Source organism: Aspergillus pseudoviridinutans, assembly GCF_018340605.1.
Source record: "Aspergillus pseudoviridinutans IFM 55266 DNA, scaffold_1, whole genome shotgun sequence".
NCBI lineage: Eukaryota > Fungi > Ascomycota > Eurotiomycetes > Eurotiales > Aspergillaceae > Aspergillus > Aspergillus pseudoviridinutans.
The window spans coordinates 251,124-276,141 of record NW_025091281.1 but is presented as its reverse complement, the minus strand read 5'-3'; the positions used below and the strand labels follow the sequence as shown (position 1 = coordinate 276,141).

General features: G+C 48.8%; 10 protein-coding genes across 10 annotated transcripts; 8 read left to right on the top strand and 2 right to left on the bottom strand.

Moving 5' to 3' along the window:
* Positions 1 to 243: 243 nt before the first annotated feature.
* Asppvi_000104 (uncharacterized protein) lies at positions 244 to 1,143 on the top strand (the record flags this gene model as incomplete). Its single annotated transcript, XM_043296417.1, has 1 exon — positions 244 to 1,143. One exon carries the CDS (start codon positions 244 to 246, stop codon positions 1,141 to 1,143), a length of 900 nt encoding a protein of 299 aa, XP_043152352.1.
* A 723-nt stretch (positions 1,144 to 1,866) lies between these two features.
* Positions 1,867 to 3,073, top strand: Asppvi_000103 (type III PLP-dependent enzyme; the record flags this gene model as incomplete). The annotated part of the gene is made up of 3 exons (XM_043296416.1): positions 1,867 to 1,984; positions 2,051 to 2,455; positions 2,508 to 3,073. The coding sequence occupies 3 exons, from the start codon at positions 1,867 to 1,869 to the stop codon at positions 3,071 to 3,073; spliced, it is 1,089 nt and encodes a 362-aa protein (XP_043152351.1).
* Positions 3,074 to 3,649: 576 nt separating this feature from the next.
* Asppvi_000102 (DUF3405 domain-containing protein) lies at positions 3,650 to 5,884 on the bottom strand (the record flags this gene model as incomplete). Its single annotated transcript, XM_043296415.1, has 6 exons — positions 3,650 to 3,778; positions 3,850 to 4,687; positions 4,740 to 5,295; positions 5,349 to 5,641; positions 5,680 to 5,717; positions 5,783 to 5,884. 6 exons carry the CDS (start codon positions 5,882 to 5,884, stop codon positions 3,650 to 3,652), a joined length of 1,956 nt encoding a protein of 651 aa, XP_043152350.1.
* A 2,277-nt stretch (positions 5,885 to 8,161) lies between these two features.
* Asppvi_000101 (uncharacterized protein) lies at positions 8,162 to 8,494 on the top strand (the record flags this gene model as incomplete). Its single annotated transcript, XM_043296414.1, has 1 exon — positions 8,162 to 8,494. The coding sequence occupies one exon, from the start codon at positions 8,162 to 8,164 to the stop codon at positions 8,492 to 8,494; it is 333 nt and encodes a 110-aa protein (XP_043152349.1).
* Positions 8,495 to 9,673: 1,179 nt separating this feature from the next.
* On the top strand, positions 9,674 to 10,813 carry Asppvi_000100 (SGNH/GDSL hydrolase family protein; the record flags this gene model as incomplete). The annotated part of the gene is made up of 3 exons (XM_043296413.1): positions 9,674 to 9,847; positions 9,897 to 10,520; positions 10,550 to 10,813. 3 exons carry the CDS (start codon positions 9,674 to 9,676, stop codon positions 10,811 to 10,813), a joined length of 1,062 nt encoding a protein of 353 aa, XP_043152348.1.
* A 981-nt stretch (positions 10,814 to 11,794) lies between these two features.
* Positions 11,795 to 13,243, top strand: Asppvi_000099 (putative C6 transcription factor; the record flags this gene model as incomplete). Its single annotated transcript, XM_043296412.1, has 1 exon — positions 11,795 to 13,243. The coding sequence occupies one exon, from the start codon at positions 11,795 to 11,797 to the stop codon at positions 13,241 to 13,243; it is 1,449 nt and encodes a 482-aa protein (XP_043152347.1).
* An 853-nt stretch (positions 13,244 to 14,096) lies between these two features.
* On the top strand, positions 14,097 to 15,993 carry Asppvi_000098 (sugar porter family MFS transporter; the record flags this gene model as incomplete). Its single annotated transcript, XM_043296411.1, has 5 exons — positions 14,097 to 14,233; positions 14,288 to 15,132; positions 15,183 to 15,298; positions 15,352 to 15,496; positions 15,554 to 15,993. The coding sequence occupies 5 exons, from the start codon at positions 14,097 to 14,099 to the stop codon at positions 15,991 to 15,993; spliced, it is 1,683 nt and encodes a 560-aa protein (XP_043152346.1).
* Positions 15,994 to 16,737: 744 nt separating this feature from the next.
* Positions 16,738 to 18,503, top strand: Asppvi_000097 (uncharacterized protein; the record flags this gene model as incomplete). Its single annotated transcript, XM_043296410.1, has 4 exons — positions 16,738 to 16,847; positions 16,895 to 17,048; positions 17,106 to 17,742; positions 17,794 to 18,503. 4 exons carry the CDS (start codon positions 16,738 to 16,740, stop codon positions 18,501 to 18,503), a joined length of 1,611 nt encoding a protein of 536 aa, XP_043152345.1.
* A 31-nt stretch (positions 18,504 to 18,534) lies between these two features.
* Asppvi_000096 (ribokinase) lies at positions 18,535 to 19,587 on the bottom strand (the record flags this gene model as incomplete). Its single annotated transcript, XM_043296409.1, has 1 exon — positions 18,535 to 19,587. One exon carries the CDS (start codon positions 19,585 to 19,587, stop codon positions 18,535 to 18,537), a length of 1,053 nt encoding a protein of 350 aa, XP_043152344.1.
* Positions 19,588 to 20,795: 1,208 nt separating this feature from the next.
* Asppvi_000095 (esterase/lipase family protein) lies at positions 20,796 to 22,232 on the top strand (the record flags this gene model as incomplete). The annotated part of the gene is made up of 1 exon (XM_043296408.1): positions 20,796 to 22,232. One exon carries the CDS (start codon positions 20,796 to 20,798, stop codon positions 22,230 to 22,232), a length of 1,437 nt encoding a protein of 478 aa, XP_043152343.1.
* Between the last annotated feature and the right edge of the window lie 2,786 nt (positions 22,233 to 25,018).

Sequence of the window (25,018 nt, the reverse complement as noted above, 5' to 3'; positions counted from 1 at the left end):
ATTCAGACAATGCAAGCACTATTATTACTCTGTCACTGGCCACTTCCATTCGACAGAAATGAAGATCCATCGCATGCCCTCATTGCACAGGCTACTCACCTCGGACTTCGCCTAGGCCTTCATATGCCAGGTCATGGAAGAGAATTCCTGGCTGATCCATCCCCTGTGGAAAACATGGAACATATACGGCAAATGACATGGGTAGCCTGCTTTATTTCGAATATCAGGTGAGTACAGGACGCAATGCCAAAGCGAGTGATGGCAATTCTCATTATCCTCAGTGTTAGTGCTCAGCTGGGACTTCCGGCCACAGTTCAGCTCGATGACGGGCTCCTGGAGATACTGGCCTCGAAGGCCCCCTGGCTTCCGGAAACCCTACTCTGTCAAATGCAGACGGCCTCAGTCGCCTCGCGGATTAGCTCAACACTTGGGGGCTGCAAATGGTCCACCGGGTGTCCGACACATGACTATTATGTACTCGTTCGTCATTTCGAGACAGACCTGCGTGTGCTAGAGAATCAATTTGCTGCTTCCTGGTCGTCGGCAGATCACATTATATACCTCGGCACTCAGCTCATGCTTTACATTATCGCCCTCAGTACGGATGAAGGCAAACAAGCCAGCTCACAGTCCTCCTGGGTGATTTGTAGTTATAGCACGGCGATTTGCCTGGTTCAAAAGGCTTCTTCAATGGGAAGCAAATGGCTGTTTGCGCCCGTTCGCCTTCATAAGATCGTTTTGAACGCGGTCTGCTTCCTCTTACTATTAAAGAGTTTCCGATACAGGGAGTCTTTTGATCCGATTCCACTTAGCAACGCGATTAACCAGGGGCTTGAATTGTTACAGGGGTTGTCAGTAACTCCAGGAGACTTTATGTCCCGTGCATTCTCATTACTCGATCAGCTCAGCCAACTTACCAACAAGTGCGAATCACGAGACATGCCAAATGAATTCTTGCCAGTGAAGTCCAGGATGGGGGCGAATGTTGCTTTCAGCACGGCGGTTCGAGCCAGGGAACTGATGAAAAAGCAACAGGATGATCAAGGGTGCTCTGGTATGGTTGATCTGCCAGTTATGCAAGACATTGATCAGCTTTTGGACTTGGACTGGAGTGAATTATTTGGAACAGGAATCGGTGTCTGATTGTTGAATGTTAAACGAGCCAGACTTTCGCTGAAGTTAATATAATATGTATTTGCGATCCTGCTCCATCCTCGCCCCTCTTATATTGCTTTTCCGGCTAACAACCACATTATTGAATTCTTCATGCAAGGTTCCAGCCAATCACACTATGAGTATCAAGGGACATGGCAATAAATATGCAGATCCTTGGACAATAGTTCCTCCCTATCGTATTTAAGTCAACTGCTCGTAATCCACAGAGCGCTTGATGGATCATCTAAATGCCTTTTATGGGTTTATGCTGGTGGATCGTAAGAGAGATCTGTCATGGCCACTTCCTCATATTATGGACTTATTTGTCTAGAAAATAATATTTGGCTGTTCCGCGCGCAAATACGTGACTGTCCTTTCCAAATGCGACATCGATCCACCGCGGAATGTGACTTTGCCATTGACACTTTGACGTGTCCGGCCGCATCCCCCATCCCCAGTATGAATAAGAGACAATTTCCGTTTCCAATTGAACCGCATAACATCAGCCCCGTGTCAATGATGCCGAGTACTCAGTTGTGTTGCCAATGTACGACACCATAGCGGCGCTCAAGTCGATGTGACAATGACAATTTAAAAACAATGTCTGCCGCTTCTATACACGGTCTTCTCACTTCAGATCGGTCTAGGGAAAGAATGACGGACACAATGGATTGTCTAATTGATTTGATGATCCAGACTCACCTATCGAACATGAGCAATCGCGAATGGGGCATCACAGACGAACCCTTCTTCATCGCAGATCTAGGACAGGTTATACGTCAGCACCGCCGCTGGAGAGTGAATTTACCCAATGTCCATCCGTTCTATGGTGCGTACGGTACATAAAAATCAAATCTACTACATGTTGTGGTACTAGAGCCAATACTGACGATAGACGCCGTAGCGGTGAAATGCAACCCGGACCCTACGCTGCTCCGTCTGCTCGCTGAACTCGGCACTGGATTTGACTGCGCGTCGACCGAGGAACTAAGAGCCGTCCTCGATCTTGGAGTCCATCCATCACGCATCATATTTGCCAATCCGTGCAAGTCGGCCTCGTCGCTCCTCTTTGCCGCCCGGACGGGAATTACCCTGACTACCTTTGACAATCTGGACGAATTGGAGACTATTCGGGCGTTTCTTCCCAATGCACGGCTTGTGCTGCGGATCTATGCCTGTGACCCCGACGCTCTCATCAAGCTGGGCGAGAAATTCGGCGCCCCTGTCGAGTCGTCATTCGTTCTGTTACAACGCGCGCGAGAACTGGGCTTGGAAGTGTGCGGGGTGAGCTTTCACGTCGGTAGGTGTTTTCATTGAGCCTTACTGACTCCAAGTATTGATACGGCGTAAAGGTACGGGGGCTTCGAATGCCTCGGCATACGTGAATGCCATTCGAGATGCCAGGATGGTCTTTGACTTCAGCAAGCGCCTGGGATACGATATGGACCTCCTAGATATTGGTGGGGGCTACCAGGATAGCAACTTTGAAAAAATTGCACAGTCGATACGGGGCGCCCTCATGGAAGTCTTTCCGTCTAGAACACGGATTATCGCAGAGCCAGGGCGCTACTATGCCCGGAGTGCCTATACCCTTGCGTGTAAGGTTCTATCCCGCCGATGCCACATCGCCGCGGCCGTTCAGGAACGCCCAGAAATGCTTTACCAGAATGATGGCGTGTTCGGGAGCTTTATGAATGTTCTTCTTGAGAAAGAAGTGGTGCACCCGTCATTGATCCCCTGTGGCTCGCCGTGCCGGCTTGGGGACTCAAAGCGAGCGCGTGGACTGCATCTGTACTCAATCTGGGGTCCTACATGTGATAGTTTCGATTGTGTTGTACGAGAAACTACATTGGAATCAGAAGTCCGCGTGGGAGACTGGCTTAAGTATAGCAATATGGGTGGTGAGCCTCCATCGTAACATCTATGGTCTGAAGACTACTGACGGTCAGCAGCCTATACCACGGTGACTTCAACGCAGTTTAATGGCTTTTCCAACAAACACGACGTAATTTATATCAATACAGAGTCAACGCATACTGACAAGACGCATTTCAAGCCGTCGTGGGACACGCATCAAAAGTATTTTTATCCATATACCATCTTGATTTAGGCCCATACATAACTATGATTATAAGTGTCTTGCTGCTAGTCTCCACAGTACTCAAAGAACAGACTCTGGACAAACACCTGCGGCGGTTGTTGTCGCGGTTTAATCGTAGAGTTGAATATACTTGTGGGACTTGGTTTGTCTCCCGATTCAGTTACCAACTGGATGAAACAGCAACATGACAAAGCTTTTTGGCAATAAACTACTACAACAGTGGGTACTCAAATTCCAGGAATCATTAAAAGGCATAATAAATACACATACACTCTATATACGGGAATAATGCCCTATATACGCAAATCGACAGATGACCAAGGTCCAGCCAAAAGAATATGGAAGTGGAAGGGTAGATTTAGGAAAATCAAGGGCTGGAAAATGAGTTGGAAGCTAGTCAATAGGGACAAATCCCAACTCAGAGTCGAATTTATAATTCATACTGTCGGCGTCTGGGCGAACATCTTTGACTGGGTGGAAAAGGATGGACGGAAGACAGATGCGCCCGTGACGGTGCTCATACTAGAACAAAATACTGATTAGCCTGGTGGGTCTCGTGACGGTATTTGGGTGCTAAGGATGGACTTGCTTACCTCCTTTCCTCCTGTCCCCCCTTTTTCCCATCCGAGGAAATTCCAGTAGAGCCGGCCAGCAAGATTCGCGCGGTCATACCATGACGTATCACGAAATGGAATTTCTCGGCCCCAGGAGAATGGGCTAAGACTCGTGCTTCCCGCTCTGCCATTGACGCCCGGATTGAATATGTAATCGACATCCTCTGGAGGAAAGGGCCGCTCGGAAAAGATTGGATGGGGAGCGCTTACGGCCTTCAGGCCATGGTAGAGGGCTGTTGATACTGGGAACATTTCCGAGCCCATGTGTCGACCTGCAAGGTTCTCTTCATCTAGGGCTGTGAGCAAGCGACGGGAAATCCTCGAATGTGTGATCAAACAAGCCCGACGTGGGAACTCTCCTCCCTGCTCGTAGCCGTACACTTCATTCTGACTCATCCATTGCGTCCCAATGGGATGGAATATGGGAAGGAAGCAAATAAAATCAGCCTCTTCGCCAACTCCCCATTTGAAGTTATCGTCTCTCGGAAATAGCGTCGGTGTCGAGGGTCCATATACTTGGATCTTGAGACCTGGACCAGCCACTGCCGCCGGGCCCCATACTCCATCGGGTTCACTTCGATTCACGTAGTTTCGGTACTCAGTCTCGTAATCAMCGTGGACTTCGGGAATGTAGAACCTAGCATTGCGATCCCATAATCCGCGGCGTGGCTGCCTGCGAGCAAAGGCTGTAATCTTGTCTACATACTCATAATGGTGACCTGTAAAACGTGTGTCGACTTCCCAATTCCAGAAATGCTTGAATTCAGGATGCTCCCGCATGAACCACTGAACGGGAAGCCACTGCGCATGGTGAACACTAGACAATGTTAGTATGAGCCAATTAGAGGCTGAGCAAGGCCATGACGTACTCGATGACAGAGCTATTAAGATCTTTGTAACGTTCGGCCACCAAAGGAGTGTTCCACAGGACTGTCATATCCCAGAACTCCTGGGGAACATTCTCTTCGAGAACCTTTCGATACACCTCTTCTTGTTTGATGTCCAGACTCTCATCTTTCACATGAATTAGCAGAACAACTTCATATTCACCACCAGTCTGAAGAGCAAGTTCCGTGACCATGGAGCGGATAACTTGCACGTCGTTTTCAGAATATTCTTTCCCGATATATGTGCGAATGAGGACGGCGCTGCGCTCCTCAGCCGGAAAATCCGGGTACGGGATCTCGGAGCCTGCATCGATAGCAGTCTCTTTCACAAATCTGTTTGCGTTTCGTCCGACACATTGCTTCTGCAATTGGCCCCATTTGACCTGTTTCCAGTTCACCTTGTCTGGTTTTATCCAATGTGGAACAGACTCTTCATCCTCTCCGAACCCATAGGCACCATACCGCGTGTATCGGTCGAAGGAAATCTGTCCATCAAGTCCAACAGCATCGTAGGAGCCAAACATAGGGTGTGGGAATCCTAGCGAAGGAGTTAAACCACATCAAGATGACTGGCGGGGAAGACGGCTATACCTTGAGGGATGCCAACATAAACACCGACCTGGTCATCCAAACTCTCGTTCAATAGTTTGTTTCTCGGTCCGACGCAAGCACCAAAGGGCGCACGGTGTTTGCCTTGCCATTCCAAGCTATCATAATCTGGGTAAGGGCGATATATCTTCGGAGTATCCTTGCCGGTCGATCCTTTAAATCGAGGATCATCAACGACTTTTGGATTCTTGTAATTTTTCGGTGATCGGATCCGCTGTACAGTAGAAACGAAGTTTGCAAATACGCTGGACCCGGCGACATCATCATAATCAGACCTGCATCAGCCTTTCGGATTGACCTGTAGAGTGCTTACCTTGGTTGCTGTTCCGTTCGCGCGATGATGTCCTCAATCTGAGCAGCTCAGTTTAGCGCAACTTATTCCCTGATATATTGCGGTATAAGGTCAGGAGACTCACATTCCCCAGACTATACTGATGTTTTAAAGAAAAGACTGTCATGAACAAAGCGAAGAAAAGCGTGAGGAGAAATGTCCTTTCCCGAGCCCGTCCAACGGCCATCCTGATGAATTGATTTCACGATAAAAGCGTTCGATCGGGACGACGGGGCAAAGGCGAAGTGAACGATGAGTCACTATGTCCAAAATGTAGAATAGTAAACAATAACTTTTGTCGATGCAGGCCGATATCTCGAGAGCAGAAAAAGCGCCTCGGGACCTTCGGCGGAGGGATCGACCAGTGAACCCACGACTGCTAAGCTCTCGGGTGAGACCGAGCCAAAAGGGACGAAAAAAAGCTCATTCGCTGGACGTCACCGGTAAGCTTATAGACTATGGACAAACTCTTTTTGCTAGCTTGGATATCTAATTACGTACAAGGGATCGGACAAGATCTGGGCGGCAATGAAGAAGAATCAACAAACTTCCATGATGAAGAGGCGGCAGACGGGAAGGTCTGAGGAGAATTTGGGTGACTTGGGTCGCAAGAAAGAGTCCGGAAATTTGGACCCGGCGTCGACGAGGCTAAATAGGAGCCCAGCTCGTATTACATGCGGCCAAATTACGGGGCAGAACTAGCCAGGGGTTAGATATGGACATCGGATCCGATTCGAAAATCATTAGGACGGGTTTCAATGCCTCGAATATCCTGGGTTATTTGAATCATTTGGACGACGGCCAGGGTTTTGTGGAGGGTCCAATCCTCGGCGTGTCATGTACCAAGGTGGGATCGCTTTATTTTCAAAACAAGAAGTGCTGCAAACGCCTCAAGCTGCTGCCTAGTTTGGCACTGGGAGGGCGCGAATAAAAGTGGTATTACTCGACGACAGGGACTGCAAAACGAGGTATCCTCCTCGTGGTGATAAAGCACGTGAGAAATACTAGTAATACCCTTACCCAGGCAATTCTCCGTGGTCATCATTATCTTGACAGGGTCCAGCTACCACCCGAACAAGTAGCTAGTCTGCTTATGGTAAGGTTACCTATGAGTCAAATGATCGAATTAGACTCTATTTGCCAGCTTCACCGGCTACACCCTTAGCTTATGACTGATTTCCCGCTAAAAAAAGGGGCGTAAGCGCCCCGACTCTGTGATCTCCCGATTGATGCGGGCAACAGCAAACGGCTTGAACCAGATCAGAATTCAAGAACCACGCCACTGTTGTAAGGGACAAAGTACATCGTATCTGGCCAAAGATATCGATAGAAGCCACTCAATATCGCTAACAGCAACTAATCATTACTCCGTAAATTCTCCGCACATAGACCTCTTCTCAAATTGGAGGTTACATTCTTAGTATTTGACCATCTCATTCCAGCAAAGAATTGGCCAACACGAGCTCTTGGTACTCTTTATCCATGATGGCTTGTATGGCGTGAAGACCCCTGTAATCCTTCATGTGAGTCACCTGATCTATTACGTTGTTTGGGCTATAAAACTATGGTCTATGAAGTTGCGATCTATGATTTTGCGGCGCAGTCAACATACATCTTAGTGTACGCATGCCGTCCTCTCCGTCCATGTGCATGGCTAGGGGCCCATCTACAAGGACTAAAGACAACGATGGGTTTCAGCCAGCTAAATCAGAGATGTTAGAACATCCCAGTGATCGAACCATGATCAAACTAGTAATAATGCTATTGCTTGGCTGTCAGAGAGCCCTGGCGCTTCCTTGATATCGGCGCTTAGGCTGAGCCCTTGCCTTCTCTAAATAACTTCCGGTACCGTCCTACTCTACTTATGCCTAAAAGGTTTTCTCTCCTCCATGTATATTTGAACCTACGGCAGTTTCTTTCCTATGCCTCGGCAACGTTTCTTGTACATCTTTTTCCTCGTGGGTCTCTGTCGAGCCCAGAGCTGTTATTTTCCGGACGGAAGCTTTGCTGATGGGTATACTCCATGCTATTCTGGAGGCAGCGGGTCACCATGTTGTAAACCTGACTCTGTTTGTTTGACAAATGGCTACTGTATCGGGGTGTCTTATCCCCCATACACACTTTATCGCCCTGCCTGCACCGACCCTAAATGGCCTCTCTCGTCGGCATGTGACGATAAGTGTTCTGGAGGTGCGTACAAGAGCCGGCAGAGTCACGTTCAACCAGCATCATAATGTACCTAACATCCAACTGTATAGTACCAACTACTCGAAACACTGGATGCTCTGTCGTTCTTTACAGTAATGTCGAGGGCAACGCCCTATATTGCCCGAACTCCATTGTCGCCAATTCATCCAACAGCATAGGCTGCGCGAACAATCAGAACCCGTTTCAGGTTCCCCTTGGCAATATCATTCCCAACAAAGCTGCCCTGGCGAATACTTCCTGCACTGCTGGACCCACTATGGCGACGACCAAAGAGGCCGTTTCCAACACGGGCACTTCTCCGTCTTCCCCTTCCCCTTCCAGCTGTCCAACAAACAGTGCCAGCGACGCCAATACAAACATATCCGATCACGGAAGTGGTGACTCGAAAACGCTTCCCGTTGGTGTAGGCGTCGGTGTTTCGCTGGGGGTTGTATCTCTCATTTCGCTGATATGGGGTGTCTATGAGCGGAGAAAGCGACAACAGCTTTTAAATTCGATGCCCTCGATGATGCCGATGAACTCAGATCCATACGCACCACTAGCAGTAGCAAAGAATCGATACAGTGAGCCTCAGGAGCTGGCACCATAGCTTTCTGAGCATTCTCCTTGAACGTTGCAAAACAAAAAAAAAAAAAAAAAAAAAAAAAAAAAAAAAAAAGGGTGTCATCTCTAAAACTATATCAGGGATGATGCGTCATTCTCCTGACATAACACTGCAAGGGTCTCCTTCTCAGTCCGTCCATTTTGCCCTACCACATCATGTATTACGTGCCCCAACTTCGTTTCATCTCAATGACCTGTTACCCAAGCTCCATTGTACATTTTGACGTTACCTTAATGATTAGCAGATACTCAACGCAGCGGATTTTCTGCCTCTGATATGCAGACCATGAAGCTTCCAATACAACAGTTCCAGCGGATATGCACCTCTACATTTTACTTGAAGGAAGCCTTCAAGTCTTTAGCACTGAGGATATGTAGATCTACGTGTTTGATGAAATGCCGAGCACCATCTCAGTTAGGACGTTCTCAAATCTCCCTGTCATTGAGCATAGGCTGGACTTGGGTTCTGAATATTCAGGGACGCATTGACCAAAAAATCTCTGCTACTTGTGGAGTGTCATTGCAGCGGATCGTGTCATGGTCGCTGCGGACTTTGATCTTATCCGGAATAGTTCCAGCATGCCCTTCCTACTCCGCGAGGTACCACCAACTGACAGAGAGACTGAAAGCTTGGACAAGAACAATTCGGAAAAAAAGCTTGCTCGGCTGAAATCATGCTGAAGACAGCTCGATTACCCCACCACAGGGCAATGCAATCCTGGCTCTGTAGACGTTGTCTAGCCTCTCTAGGTATATTGATAGTATTCACTATATCCGGGACTATGTCATTTGTTACTATAGATGGTATTAATGTCTCTTCGCTAGTAAACCAAAGCCAGCACTATAGGATCACCGGCGCGGGGCTAGATTGACGAAGAGGGGTACATGCAACAAACACACAATGACCCCGCAACTGGGTGACTTGGCTAGAAGCATGATAAACGGCCAAATGGACATGAACTTCAGCCATTATGTACGATTTTAATACTCCACCAACCATGAAGCCCTCATCGTTGGACTTGCAGTATGGTTGGGACAAAGACGGCTTCCGAGATTCCTCCAACCAGGCTGGATGATCCTGGACGCGGGCATATATATGGTCATTCTACCCTGTTCACGAAGCGCTTCTGGCTTCATTTTTCAATTGACTCATTGCACAACGACAATGAAGTTGGCTTTTACCCTGCTTGTGCTCGCACTGGCACCCAGTTCCACAGTCAGTGCGCCACTCCAGCAGCGCTCCCGAGAATTATTGAAGAAGTTCTCTTCTCTCGTGGTCTTCGGCGACAGCTACACCGATAACGGTGTCCGATCATACAAGCCGCCAGTTGCAACTGAGGTAGCCCCGAAACCTTTATTGAAGCGGAGGTGCTTACAATCTCGAACAGTCAGCCAAGAGAAGCACCGGAGGTCGTGTATGGCCCAGTTACATACGCCAATACACTGGTGCAAATGTCTACGACTATGCCTGGTCAGGTGCGGTTTGCGATACTGTCATCGCAAACGCGGTTCGCAACGGCGTGAAGCAGAACCAAATCCCTACCTTTCTGGAGGATAATGGCTATGTGAGCAACACAACCGGACAGCCTGCCCTAGTCAACCCGCCAGATGAAACCGTCTACGCCATCTGGATAGGCACCAACGACATCGGCTACGGAGGCTTTCTCACCGAAGTACAGCCAGCGGGAATGCCTCTGACGTATTTGACCGACTGTGTCTACGCCCAGCTTGATCGGCTATACGCGACAGGCGCCCGAGTCTTTGTGCTTATGAACATGGCGCCATTAGATTTGACGCCGTTGTATGCTCTTCCGCAGAATGGCGGCTTGGTTAACGCGCAGTATTGGTCCGCCAAAGCGGCTTATGACTCCAATATCACTCAATCTAGCGAGAAGATGCGCCAGTATGTGACCATGGTCAATGCTGTGTACGACTATCAAACACCGTATGATGTCGTCGTCGCGAATCGATATCCGCATAGCAGATTTGCTGTTTATAATGTGCATGCCTTGGTGAGCTCTACATTTGCCTGTACCTCTAGGCTGTGACGCCTTCGCGGCTGACTCATTCTCAGATGACTGATATGTGGGCAAATCCCTCGCACTATTTGAATGGCACTGCACCGTACAACGTCACAAGCTCTGTCTACCGCTGTGGAAGCCCCTGTGCATCTAATGCTGTTCGAGACAGCTACCTGTGGTATGATGATCTTCATCCATCGGAGCAGACTGACCGCATCATTGCCCGTGAGTTTGTCAACCTGGTCAAGGGCAAAAGTAAATGGGCAAAATACTGGAGAAGTTAGACTTGTCACTGGAACGTTCTGAGCTTCCCTCTGATATTGATTTGATCTTTTCCATTCTGGGACGCCTACTATAGTTGAATGTCCCTGCACCCAGTTGATATAAATTTCTATCACATTTCGGATCCCGAGGCCCAATTTCGTCGCACGCCTCGTAGTAGGGTTCATAATCTTTATCATGCATAAGACAACGCTTTCTTGCCTCATCCCTCGGCGATTCGAGTCAAGTTCAACGATATTCCCGCATATGAGACCCCTACCCGACGTTAAATTAAGCTATAAGCACACACGTGGAATCTTTAGAGTACCTCTCTACCATCATCCTCACAGGCAGGGTCGTCTTGTTGAATTTAAGAAGGGCCGATTGCAGGGGGCGGGTAATTGATTGTGCTTTTAACAGCGTTCATGAATTCAAAGAACTCCAAGTCCCCTGTCCGGTATGCACGAGTTACAGAACCTCAGCCACGTGGTAGGCCACGCATTGGCTGCGAATCTTACGGGCAAGGTCAAGAAGTCATGGCGATTTATTGGGAATACGGAAATCGTGCTTCGCGAAAAAGGCGCGTATTATGAGTATTAGTCAGAACGTGGCTTGTGCCTTAGTTAATAACGCTATACCAAAAACAGCAAGCCGAGCCACAAAAAGGGAATGTTCTGGTCTCCGCCTATCTTAATTTTCCCCGACATTCCCCTCCTGTTCCCACGAGGAAGTGGGATATTGGTAACGCGTCAAATATCCTGGAACTGGTATTCATAGACATTTCAGGTTCAACAGAGTCAAACTCTCATCAAAGAATTCAGAGAAGGAAACGACAGCATTGGACATGCCTAGGAGCTGCAAGGTTCTCTGCTATGTAAATGAAATTTACATGCAGCCAGACCTATTGGGCGGGTAATATATGCAAATAGTGCACAGTCAATTGCTAAGGAGAAGTCGACCTACGCAACGAATGGATATTCATCAGCCACATTCTAAAAGACAGGATGAGTAACTTTGTTGGTCCAGGCGCAAGGCCTGCAGAACCTGCAACTTCACATCTCGACGAAGAAACGACCCTTTCGCCGGGGACAATCTCCAGCTCAGATGAGTACGCAGCAAACCCGCGATTCCTGCAGCTCCAGGAAGAGCTGCGCGATGTACTCTTCACAGCGGTGGCCAGTCATGCTCCCACGAGGCATCAATCACCGAGACCGTTGGATCCGATCGAGGACTCCGCGTCGGGGCTGTTGAGGAATAGTCTGGATTTCGCGCAGGTCTCGATCCCGAAGGTCAGACTGATCCACTACCTGAAAAATTGGATCATCGAGTGCGCTCCTCACCTGGACAAGTTCGATGAACAAAGTCATTTTGGCGTGCATATTCCCGTCCTTGCTCAAAGTTCCCCTGCTTTGTTCTATGCCATCTTGGCCTTTTCGGCCCGGCAGACCGAGCGCAAGGCTTGCCTGGACAAGTCGTATGACAGTCTGGAGCTCTATCAACAGTCGATTCGGCTGCTGAGCCCGTATCTCCAAGCAAAAGATCCAAATGTGCTAGTAACTGTCTGTATCCTGGGGTGTCTGGAGTTGATGTCCGTCAGCCCTAGAGACTGGCGACGCCATGTCGAGGGCTGCGCGGCTCTCTTCGACGCGTATAGCGTCAATGGTTTCTCCGGTGGTCATCTTCAGGCCGTCTTTTGGTGCTATGCGCGAATGGAACTGTGTGGAGCAATCATCTCGGAGGGAACAGAAGGCACTATACTTCCACTTCACAAATGGGTCCCACCGCAGGCTGCCGACTCGGAAGAAGAGCGAGACATCATGATCAAGGATCTGTTTTGCCAGGACGGCTGTTCGAATCCTGACAGGCATGCGAACTGGGCAGTGTATCTCTGTGCGAAGACGTGCAATCTGGCATGCCGGCGATCGCGGTTCCTGGAACTGGGCGAGTTGGATCAGAGTGACACGAGGCCGTTTTCCGAACAATGGCGACAGCTCTGGGAGGAGCTGCAATTCTGGAACGACCATCGATGTCCTGCCATGCTCCCGATTCGGACTACGACGTCTGGCGGCGATCAGATATTCCCTGAGATCCTCTTTGCGCACTGGGCCGCAATCTCAGGCAACCAGCTCTATCACACGGCCTGCATCATGATGCTGCAGATGAAACCGGCAAACACCCCGCTCATTTCTCCAAGCCCACACTCTTCCCCCGTTTGGCATGCTCGGAGGGTTTGTGGAATCTCGTTGACGAACCCTCACAGTGGCAACCTCATCAACGCCATCCAGCCACTTTATATCGCTGGAAAGTTGTTGAGCCATCGAAGCGAGCATCTCGAGGTGGCCAGACTATTCAAGAAGATCGAAACTAGCACTGGCTGGGGTGCCTTATGGAGACTGAGGGACCTTGAGCGAGCATGGGGATACGAGTCAGGTGAAATTCTCTCTGCTATATGAGTCTGTCCTTCAATGTAATATGATGCCCGGATGAGCGTTTAGTAATGACTCAGTCGGAGTCAATGATGAGAATATCAATTGCTGTATCCTCGGCCAAGGTTTAAAATGTCAAGAACATGCATATAATTTCACCTATCTAGTGCATTATTTTAGCCTGATTATTGCCTCTTCTGAGCACCACGTCATTCCATTCAAAAGAGGTGCTTCGCTACGAGTACTGCTTATGCATGACTCAACTTCCCCAGATTCTAGATGGCTCTAAGATAAAAAAGTACCTGATTCATTGGACGGAAGAACCGAGTCATTAACCTGATGTTGAAACTGACGTAGAAAAACGGCATTGTGCCTCTAATCCCGCAAGTTAGTGATGGATGGTGTGGGGTCAATAAATTTTCGAAGTCACAAGATGACACTTAGAGCAAGAATGCGTGGAGCCATGAGCTAAGCTTTTCCATCGAGGATAGGCTCTGGTATCCGTTTAAGGATAGGGCTTATTGTCGGTGGTCTCCGATGTGCCGAAATAGGAAATCATAGCCTACGTGTCTCATCCGAGAGCACCACATTATGCGGGATCCCCACATTTCCCTCATCCCGACTGGGCCAAAGCAAGAGATTTCTCTGGGGAATTCCTGGAGTGAGCTGATCTTCATGTGGCCAGACTATTACCTGTTCCTAGTGTATATTCCGAAGAAAACTGGAAAATTCCCAGAGTCTATTATCGCTCGGAGAATGGAAAATGGTTATAAAATCTTGTTCCCCCTCTGGTCAATCCTTTCGTCCCTTGTGTCGGAGGCGACTCATTTGCACGCAACAATCACCCTTACATCTTTGGGTTAATTGACCAGACATCAATATGAGTGGTCGTTCATCTTCTGACCTGGAGGCACCTGTCTCCCAGCAAATGGGCTACGCGGAACATCGGGCCCAGAAATCGATGTGGCAGTCGCTACGTGAGAACCCCAAGGTTCTTTTCATCGCCTTCTTTGCCTCGTAAGTGTCTCGAGCTGCAATATCATGAAATCTTCTTTAACTTATGATGGGTAGGTTTGGTGGTTTCGAGTATGGTTACCAACAAGGAGTACTCGGGCAATCCTTGGTGATGACTCGGTTTACCGAAAACTTCCCGTCGGTCGTCCATTCCTCTGCGGCTACCGGATGGCTCACCTCCGTTCTTCAGCTGGGTGGTATCGTGGGATCTCTCTCTGCCGGCATCTTTGGCGAGATCTTCTCGAGAAAGTACACCATGTTCGCGGCCTGCTGCTGGGTCATCCTAGGAAGTTATCTCTACGTTGGTGCTTCGGCAGGAATGGCCTCTCTTCTGTATGCTGGGCGATTCTTTACCGGTCTTGGAGTCGGTCTTTTCAGCGGTGTCGGCCCCTTGTACAATGCCGAACTGGCCGCTCCGGAAATGCGCGGTCTCCTGGTCTCCTTCTATCAGTTTGCTACAATCCTGGGTATCATGATTTCCTTCTGGGTGGGCTACGGCAGCAATTACATTGGCGGCACTGGTGAAACACAATCCGATCTAGCATGGCGTCTGCCCTCCATCATTCAAGGAATCCCAGCTTTTGCACTTGCCTGCGGCATCTGGTTTATGCCTTTCTCCCCTCGGTGGCTGGTCAAAGTCGGACGAGACCAGGAGGCTCAGTCCACGCTCGCTTGGATGAGGAAATTGCCGGTCGAGCATGACCTCGTCCAGATGGAATATCTCGAAATCAAGGCAGAGGCATTGTTTGAGAAGAGAGCCTTCCCCAACACGGCAGAAAAGGGAATTCTTAAGAACCAGTGGGCGCAGTATGCCAACTGCTTCTCCACCATGGACAACTTCAAGCGTGTTTGCACCGCCTGGCTGGTCATGTTCTTCCAGCAGTGGAGCGGAATCGATGCCAGTATGTCTTTTCAACTCTTGTTTCCTGTCCTGGGCTGACATTTTGCACAGTTATCTATTATGCTTCCAATATCTTTCAGAGTCTGGGACTGACTGGTGGGACAATTGCTCTCCTGGCGACTGGTGTCACTGGAGTTGTATTCATCGTGAGCACCGTACCAGCTATGGTAAGTCATCTATTCTTCTTGCCCCTGCTCGACCCCTAGCTAATACTCCATAGCTGATCATTGACCGGGTTGGTCGGAAACCCATGTTGCTGGTCGGTTCGGTGGTTATGTTCTTGAGTATGGTGATTGTTGGCGTGATTGTTGCCAAGTTCCAACACGATTGGCCGTCTCATGTGGCAGCCGGATGGACCGCAGTTGGTAAGAGTTCCTCGATAGTCGCATCTGCATCGTAAACACTGGCTAACAAGCTTGCAGCACTGATCTGGCTCTACATCGCTGGTTTTGGCGCTACCTGGGGACCAGTCTCATGGACGCTCGTCTCTGAAATCTTCCCTCTTTCGATCCGAGCAAAGGGAGCTTCTATCGGAGCCTCGAGCAACTGGTTGAACAACTTTGCCATTGCATTTTTCGTACCGCCCATGCTCAAATCGTGGCAATGGGGCACATATATCTTCTTCGCTGTCTTCCTTCTGGCTGGCATCTTTTGGGTCCAATTCTACCTCCCTGAGACCAAGAACGCGTCATTGGAGGAAATGGACCGGGTGTTCAACAGTCATACTGGGGAGCGCGACGCCCAGCTCCTTCGTGAAGCCCAACGCGATGTCGGGTTGACGGCACTGCTGGCCAGGGCAGAGGGAGGCAACGGTATGTCGAAAGGGCCAATTTCGGAAGAGAAGTTTGTGGAGAATGTTTAGATAATGTTCTTCATTGTATGACGGATGAGATCAACGCATGTGTTTGTAATTTTTTTCTTTGCCACGTTGAATATGCATTCGGAAATATATATCCGGGGATGGTGTTCCATCAACTCAGTTTAATCACCAGATTACCAAACTTTTCTGAAGATAGAGCTCTTGTAAACACCCTATCATTTCATTGTAGCCTACATTAAGAGAGTCACCCTACTCTATTTCATATTCTAGAATACCTAGCCTATCACCATACTAAGACCATAACCCATCAGCATTAGCAGAAAGTTCTGAACTTGGAGGGATGACGGCAGGATGAACAATTGATTCGGTCCGAATTGTTGTCAGAGTCATTCATCTCTGGACATTAATGCCAGCGACTTCACTTTCTTTCCTTATAAGTCAAAACAGAACGAGGTGTCAATCTGTACAGCGTAAAAAATCTGTAGAATCACGCAGACACTGAAAAGCAAAAATAGTGAACAAAAAGTATTACGTAAAAGAGATACATAAGTCGGATTGTTCTAGCAACATGATTGGCCAATACCCTGCTTCCCTTTATGCCTTAGTAAAATTTCCGCCGGGGTTACCCCCCAGGCCCACATTTGTCCGATATGGAGGAAACCGACAAAGAACGGGACAAATGGTATGCCGCTTTTCATCGGTCAGCCGAGGAAGTCCAAGTCGGGCCAATTCTGGGGTGCAGAGGCTCAAAGACCCCTTTTTGACCGGTGACAGCACATTCTCGGGATGATCTGGGGAAGAACCGAGTACCACGATGCCGACGAAGAGAACTACCCCAGCAGGCAAACAACGTGTCCGCACTGGCTGCTGGACGTGTCGCCGACGCAGAAGAAAATGTAAGAATTGCTGACACGTTATTAAGAGGGGCTGAAACTGATTATAGCTCCTACTCAGGCGATGAGGCCAAGCCTCATTGTGAAAACTGCACTGCAAAAGGCTTTATCTGTAAATATCCCAGCAAAGTCACCTTTGTCTCGGTTGCAAATGTATCCGATCTACAATCCGATGGGACAGGATCAACGTATAGCACTATCAGAGTAAGATGGGAATCGCCAAAGAAGTGTGCATCGTGTCCGTTGACTGACAGTCGATAGTTTGTGGATGAGACCCCCGCCACAACTCCTCCGCTGCAAGAGAGTGGTAGCGTGGAGCACGAGCAAAGTCAAGCCGAATGTCATGCAGAGCCTCTAGAACTACTTCCAACCCCCAATCGCGCTACTGCGCGTCTTTCTTCGAGCAGTGCTATTCCAGTCCACCAAGCTCGGCCCGAGCTTTCTTTTACCGCTCCCGCGGACTCCGGCAATGATCCTGAGACAGGGCTACTCCGGCATTACTGCTATGCGCTAGCCCCTTGGATTGATGTCGGCGATCCAAGCCGTACTTTCGGCCTCGAGTTCCTGATCCTTGGCAGGCGAGTCCGACCTCTTCTTGCTGCTATCCTTGCGCTTGCTGCGGGCCAAAGATCGCTTGTAGCGCCGAGACACGCAGCCGACCACCTCGCCATGAGCCTCAGGTTTCGCGCAGAAGCTGAGAACGGCCTTCCTTTGCAAACCACTACTATCCAGAGAGTAGGAAATGTATTTTTCATGCTGCATGACTTCTTTTCCTCTCGCCCATCCCAGTGGAAGACTTTGGTGACTGGTCATATCAATGCGCCAGGAGGCCTCGGATGCCTGGCAGCCTCTGATGGAGGGCTCAATGAACCGTCTTTCTGGGTGACACTCAGAATCGGTGAGTTGGATAAACTTCCTGAGCTTATTGTCAGAAGCTAACAGTGGCCAGATCTTGCTGCATCTATTATAAGCTCTGAGCCTCCACATATGCTGATGCCCCCGCCAGTGTCCACTTCAGAGTCAGCTCCAATCAAACAGGTGTATCGGCATATTCTCCTGCTTCTCGCGCATACCTTGACCTTCATTTTTGGAGGCCCAACTACATATCTTGAGGGCTTGGGCCAAGTAGATGCAGTCCCCGCTTTGAATCCTGTGTCGCAATGGAATTATCTGTGGACGGAGTGTCGGAGATGGTATCAGAATCGTCCACTGCAAGTGCAGCCCGTCTTGGATGTTCGAGCTGCGCGTGCAGATGAGATTGACCCACAGAACGCATCTTCGTTCCCAATCTTGGTCTATACAACACCCCTCGCTCTAGTCGCCAATGCTGTCTACCATGTCGCGTCTTTCCTTCTTCTGACTCGCAAGCCGCGCTTTGTGAAGACGCTGTCCGGCCCGAAATGCCTGTCCTCCTCTATCTGGCATGCTCAATCCATTGCCGGGATTGCAACTAGCAACGATACGGTCGAGCAGTGGGACCCGATTCTCATCGCGGCGCTGCTCCTCATAGCCAAAGATATGACCCACCATTTACAGCAGTCCGCGGTGTTGAACCGGCTACAACGAATTACGGAGTTGACAGGGATCAACTTGGGCTACGAGATCGAATCTCTTCAATCTCAATGGCGCATGTCACGATACGAAGAACCAATTGCTTGATGCCAGAGCACATCAGAACTTTATGATTCACCTATTGACAGTCCAATCTATCGACTTCCACGGCCGTTGGAATGCTCTGCATCGAACCAGGCTTCTGCACGCATAACGCCGCAGCACAATTTGCGCGTCGTACTGCCTGCTCAATGACGTTATCGAAATCTTCCAGCGGGGCCGATGTCGCGGTGAATTCGGCAAATGCTGCAGCGAAATAGCCAACAAAGGTGTCGCCGGCGGCCGTCGTGTCCACAACCTTCTGTACCCGAATCCCATCGACTATGCCCTTTCTGCCGGTGCAGGTCGAGAAGAAAACACCCTTTGCCCCAAGGGTAATCAGGACGATCTTGACGTTCGCAAGCTCATGGAACCGCCTCGCCAGGTCCTCCGGCTTCAACTCGCCTGTCGCCTGGGTATCGATCGCTGGATCTGCTGAGATGGATGCCTGCATTTGCGCCGCTTCGGTCTCGTTCATGACGAGAACGGACGTGTTGGCGAGCGCGTCAACCGCGACGCCATCTGCGAAGACCGGGGCGGGATTGAACAGGACGTGTGTTGGATTCCCTGGCTGGTTGAAATGCTTCATCAAGTCCAGAGTCGTGTGTCTGGGAATCTCGCCTTGTAAAACAACCAAAGCCGGAGATTGAGAATAGGATTGGATCGTGGCGAGGATCTTCTGAGCATCATCCATCCCCGCATGATTGGCCCCCGGCACCACCAGGATCCTGTTTTCGCCGTGCGCTGAGTCTTCAACGATAATGGTTGCTGAGCCGGTGCGGCTGTCTGTTCTCTCTTCAATATACTTTGTATCTACACCGGAATCCTCTAGCGTCGGTCGGATCAGTGTTGCGTAGTAGACGTCGTCGGCGCCCACAGCGCCAATCATGCTCACAGTGACTTTTGCGGCGTCACTGGAGGTGAGACATGCTCGACCACATGCGACGGCCTGGTTTGCACCCTTTCCGCCGGCAGTCACGGAGAGTGAATTTGCTGTTAAGGTCTCCCCAGGCCCGGGACACCGGGATGTTGATACTGCGAAGTCGATATTCAGCGAACCGACGACGCAGATGTGGGTTGTGTTGGAAGACATGCTGCAATTTGAATTGTGGTGTTTAGAATACTAAGAAATCAATACTGAGGCAGAATGTGGATGACTTGCAACTTGGATATTTATGTCTTGTCTTCACTTAGCCCGCCAATGCCAAGGTGGAGCCGTCCAAATGTGGGAACCGTAGGCTATGCCCCTAGAATCGGCCCACTGCTTGTAAGTAAATATTTTTCCGAATCATCTCTTGCTTATGGAAATTTTAATCCGTTGCACTGATTTGATTGGTCTCAGTACACCAAAGCGCATAAAATGTCCGCCCTCGCGCAGTACCAGTTGTTTGCCTGGGTCTTATGCTCTTTAACTGCTTTCTGTACCCCAGTGTAAATCAAACTAAGCTGTATTACGCAAAGCGCCGGACAAACGCCTGTATGGGTAGTAATTGGAAGCTTCTATGCAAACCAGCCAAACCAACACCCAGCTACCTGGCAAATTTGGCCAGTTGCAACTACCTGTGTCATTAATACACTCGACACCTCGGTGCCCCACCTTGGAATACGGTAATGGACAATCAAACATAAGTGGCCCACCCAAGATAACGTTCAATCTAGCCGCTTCGAAGCACGAGCTTATTCATGACATGATCATCAGCAGGGAATTTTCCACGTCAGAGATGGCGGATGCCGGTTGCAGAGAGCGTACCATCCTCAGGATATCCTCCAATGTACGGTTGGTTGGTAGCGTTAAAGCCCCCCCTAAAAAGGCTGGGCGGCCGCGAAGCATCACGCCACTTTATGCAAGAAAGTTCGCGGTCATCTGCTCGAGAAGCCTCATTGCGTTGTTAAATGCGATGGTGATGTTCTTGTGCGACGAGTGCCACGTCCACATCCCAACAGCGAGATCAAGCACAAGCCGGACTAAGGACTTGATAACTTCCTGTAATAGTGACAAGGCGAAAGAGTGTTAGTATGTTCGCTTCAATATTTATAATTATGTGGTAGCTCGTTATTTCAAGTTCCGGAGTTACTTACCTCGGAACGAAAGCGGTGCGATACATGCGATAAGGTTCAGTATGGCGTAGCCACTGATTTGACTCTTAACCGAGCAAGAGTGACTGATCCAGAAATCATTTCGTCGAGCCGAGTGACGACATCTAAGGTTGAGGTGTTTCCGCGAAATTTCAGACATAATCCATAATCATCTTCATTCCATCTCACACTTGACATTCCTATTCCGTTCCCTTTGCCTCCACTATGAATGGGCAACCCGAGTTGGAGGAACGTGCGGGCGCCAGGGATGCCAGCCAGCCCTTAGGGCTTGTCTTTGTGCACGGATTCAACTCATCGCCGTCCGCTTGGGATGAATTTGTCTCGCTGCTGAATGCAGACCCCGAATTCCGGATCCCAATTAGGTGCTTACAGTTTCAATATGCCACTGCTATGTTCACGCCTTGGTCTCCATTCACCAGGCTACCAACGTTGGGGACAGTTGCAGGAAGCCTCCGCGTTTTCTTGGAAACTGAGGCTGCCAAATTTGATCGTCTGGTACTGATATGCCACAGCCAAGGTGGATTGGTTGTGCAACGTTTCCTGGCTCAAATGGTTCGGAGCGGACGTGGGAACGAACTTGCCCGAATTCGTCGAGTAATCCTTTTCGCCTGTCCAAATAATGGCTCCGAATTGGGCTTGACTTTACGCCGTAGAATACTGCGGGGCCACCCGCAAGAATATCAGCTTCGCCCTCTCTGCGAGGGAGTCAACGAGGTCCAGAGGACTATCATGCAACAAATTGTATACACTGAAGGAGTGGCTCCGCATAAATGTCGAATAACATTTGCGGTATATGCAGGAGAAAGTGACAACATAGTGGAGCCCGTCTCCGCTCAAGCCGTCTTCCCCAATGCCGGATCTCTTCCAGGCGATCACTTCTCTATAATTCGCCCCGACTCCCTAGAGCATCGCTCTTATAGGGTTCTTAAGCATCAGATTTGCTTGGCCTCCACTGTCTCCATCAACCCGTCTCCAACGCCTTCTCCTGGAGATTCTACAACGGTTTGTCTCTCCATTGCCGAAGATGGGCATTTTATCGGTGGGGATCATGAAGCAACTACTGATGCTGTCATAGCCCTTTTAGAAAGGCCTTTTGACCAGCGTCTTGTCAGCATCCGAACCCCTGATATCGAGCCCACATATAAATACACAAACCCCGACGCATATATGGCACTACAGAAAGGCATTCGAACTTATGAACGTGCAATCCATTTCTTACTTTGCGATAGCGTACGTTTCACTTCAAAGTGGACTCGGCAGCAATTGATCAAAAGTGTGCTGGAGTTGCGCAATTTTGCGCTTCCAGGGTTAATTGACTATGACCATGAGATATGGTATGTCTGGCCGGCCACAGATCCAAACCTCGTGACACATGTCCGCATTCCTGAAAGAATGGCGACATTTACGAGAAAAGGATACTATCACGATGACTTCATGGAAGGAATCAGAAAGCAGGGATTACCGCCAGATGAGCCGATCTGGCTGAATGTTATATTTCCTAATATTTTTTGGGAGCAGATCGCTCCAGCTGCAGCATTCCTTGCTGCGGAGGGGAAGTTGCAAACTCCCGTTTATATGCAAAATTGGGTCATCTCTGATCGGAACCCAAGTGAATTGCAGAGGAGGCGACCTAGAAATTAGTAAAAGCCGAAACCATGGGTATTCCACTTCCTACATAGGCCATGCTCAGTCCAATTGGATATCGTTTTGCTCTACTGCCACGAGCGGGTCGGAGGGAAACAATGAACTGATTTCACCAAGCTTGTCTGGAAAAGCAACCTGGACTGCCCCATTTCTGGTACTCAATTCAGTAAGATGATCTATCGTCATACTCACTACCAAGTCTCATAGAGCTGTCACATGTGGAGGTTGAGTTGTATATCTCAACAATGGTAGGCGGAATGGTAGTTCGATCCAATCCTTGGACCTGCTCTCGGTCAACGTTGTCGGACGCAAAACAGTGGTCTCTCCTATCTGCTGCTAGTAAAAGGTAGATGGCAGAGCCAGATCCTGTTTTGTGCTCTTTGCCGCACAGCCCGGTTGTTCAGAGCGACTCTCTACCTGATCTGATTGTGAATACAGGTTAGATTTTCCATCCCATGTTCTCCGATCTTCCCGTTCAACTGGCAAAAAATCCAGTTTATCGGACTGGCTTTGATACAAGTGGGTCGAATTTCATCAGACATTCTCTGGGGGTTCTGCTAAAGGCGGACTACAGATGGCGTGCAGTTAAGATCCAAGTATGTTGGGGGTATACGATGGGGTCCGTTCCATACACCAAGTAATCTTGGTCGGTGGGCATCAGCATCATGAAAGCATCCATAGAATATAATACCGAGTCGCGGAACAAGGGTCTTCGGAAAAATTACATGGTAGTTTAGCAGGTCTTGGCATCACAGAAAACAGTTGAAGAATATAAGACCGGGCGTCATTTTTGCAAACAACTGTACATATCTGGGGGAAGCTAGGCTACTGGCTACAAAATCAAATGTCCTCAAAGTTATCATAACCCTCTCCTCTGTATAACTATCATATATCGCTGATTAAACAGAGAGCAGAAGCCATATATGATACTACTTAAATAATAGGAATCCAATAAATCAGTTAACCAGGAAGAACTAGCTGTCAAGCATCAATAACACTGGAAGGGCTAGTACTATGTTCATGAATAAAGTCTCCTTTGTGATATGCGTGAAGCAGTAAGCAAGGGCTGCTGCAAACCAAAAAAAACTACGGAGTATATATGCTTGATTACCTTGGAACCATTATGGACCTTCAAGGAGAATGACATACTGGCGAAGAATTAAGGTAGCAGAGTATGGTTTTAAGTTATCACCTTAATAGTCGTGCATCCCATGGAAAATTTAGACACGTGAGAGAGTCTATCTAGCCTAACCAACCCTTCCAACTAATATCAGGGTCGCCCAGACCCTGAAATTAGTAAAGCGACCCTGAAATTAGGTGGAAAGGTCGGTTATTTCAAGGATTTGGAAGTGCTACAAAATCATGAGGATCCTAGAGGGTCTGACGCCCTGCTTTGCCCTGCCCATGTGGGAGACTCCTCAAAAGCAAATAACATTGTAAGATGATACATAAACTCTCCTCCAGAATTTGGGCCTTTCCATGTGTAAAGTATATTGGTTTTGATAAAGATCAAAGCGTGAATAGAATTAGAAAAGTTAAGTCAGAGTTCAACACCCGCTGGGTACCATCGATCGACTGCCTTCACCGCCAGCCTTCAACCACTTGAGCACATGATGATTTAGAGGTGAAAAGAGACACCTCCGCCTTGGCCTTGTGAGCTGAATGAGATACAGCATCATCCTCCCTGACACTTCTTCTTACTTTGTTGGTGCATCGTGACTATGACTCCTGGAGAAATTTCTTTTTTCTTTGCCCCTCCATATGCATCTTACCCCTCTATATACCATGTTACCAGCATAGACAATAAAATATATAGATAGCCCTTCAAGTGATTGGAAGATTAAATCACGATATTGAGAGGCGCTACCGAAGCCGGGAGAAAAAATTTTCTGCAGTCCCGTTTTAGGCATCGATGTTTTGCTCGGTACTACCGTGAGGCATTTTTGGGAGCCAATGGGAGATTCAAACTTTAATCCAAGGGAAGGGCCGCTCATTCTGTCAAGCACCTACCGGCCCTGAATGATGGAAGAAGAAAGCCATGGAATCTGAGATGAGAGTGTTGTTGCATGTCAGAAGTTCAGAAGTCCAAACGTGAAGAAAACAGTAGTACGTAGAAGAGCCATGCTAAATGGGCCTGATACTGCTCCTAATGGTCCCTCAAATGGACGACTTCCTTCACTTACCGCGAATKCCGCGAATCATAAGAGAGCAGGATGTGTCATATTTTGTTGTTATAGATAGCAGGAACAAATCAAAGCAGCCTAGCAGTCCTATGAGGGAATTAAACGCATCAATCCAAGCTTTTTTCTTGGATACGACCATGACAGACTAACACGAGATCCGACGGAGCTGAATGGCTGAATCGAGGCGGCTGGACCGAATAAGGTCGTCTAGGAGTCTCCAGTTCCCGAAGCTAAGAAATGTTTACAGGATATAAAGAATTTCTCGTTTTCCCTTCCACTGCCCTCAGCTCCCCAACTTGTTGATCAACTCAACTCGAATCTTTTTATATCAATTATTAATTACTGCTACTTCTACTTCTACTTCATTGTACAGCCAATTCGGATTCTTCCGCTAAATCATACATCGATGAAGAACCTTGGTCCAACTATCTTTTGTCTATGTGTCACTGCTGTGGAATGCCATAAGCACAGACCCAACGTTGTCTGCCCAGAGCTCCTAGAAGAACGTCGCCCGCCATAGGACAAGCCAGTATCGACGGCCAATGCTTCGAAGAGTACCAGTATAGACTCAAAAGATGAACAAGATTGCCTTCCGTTCGT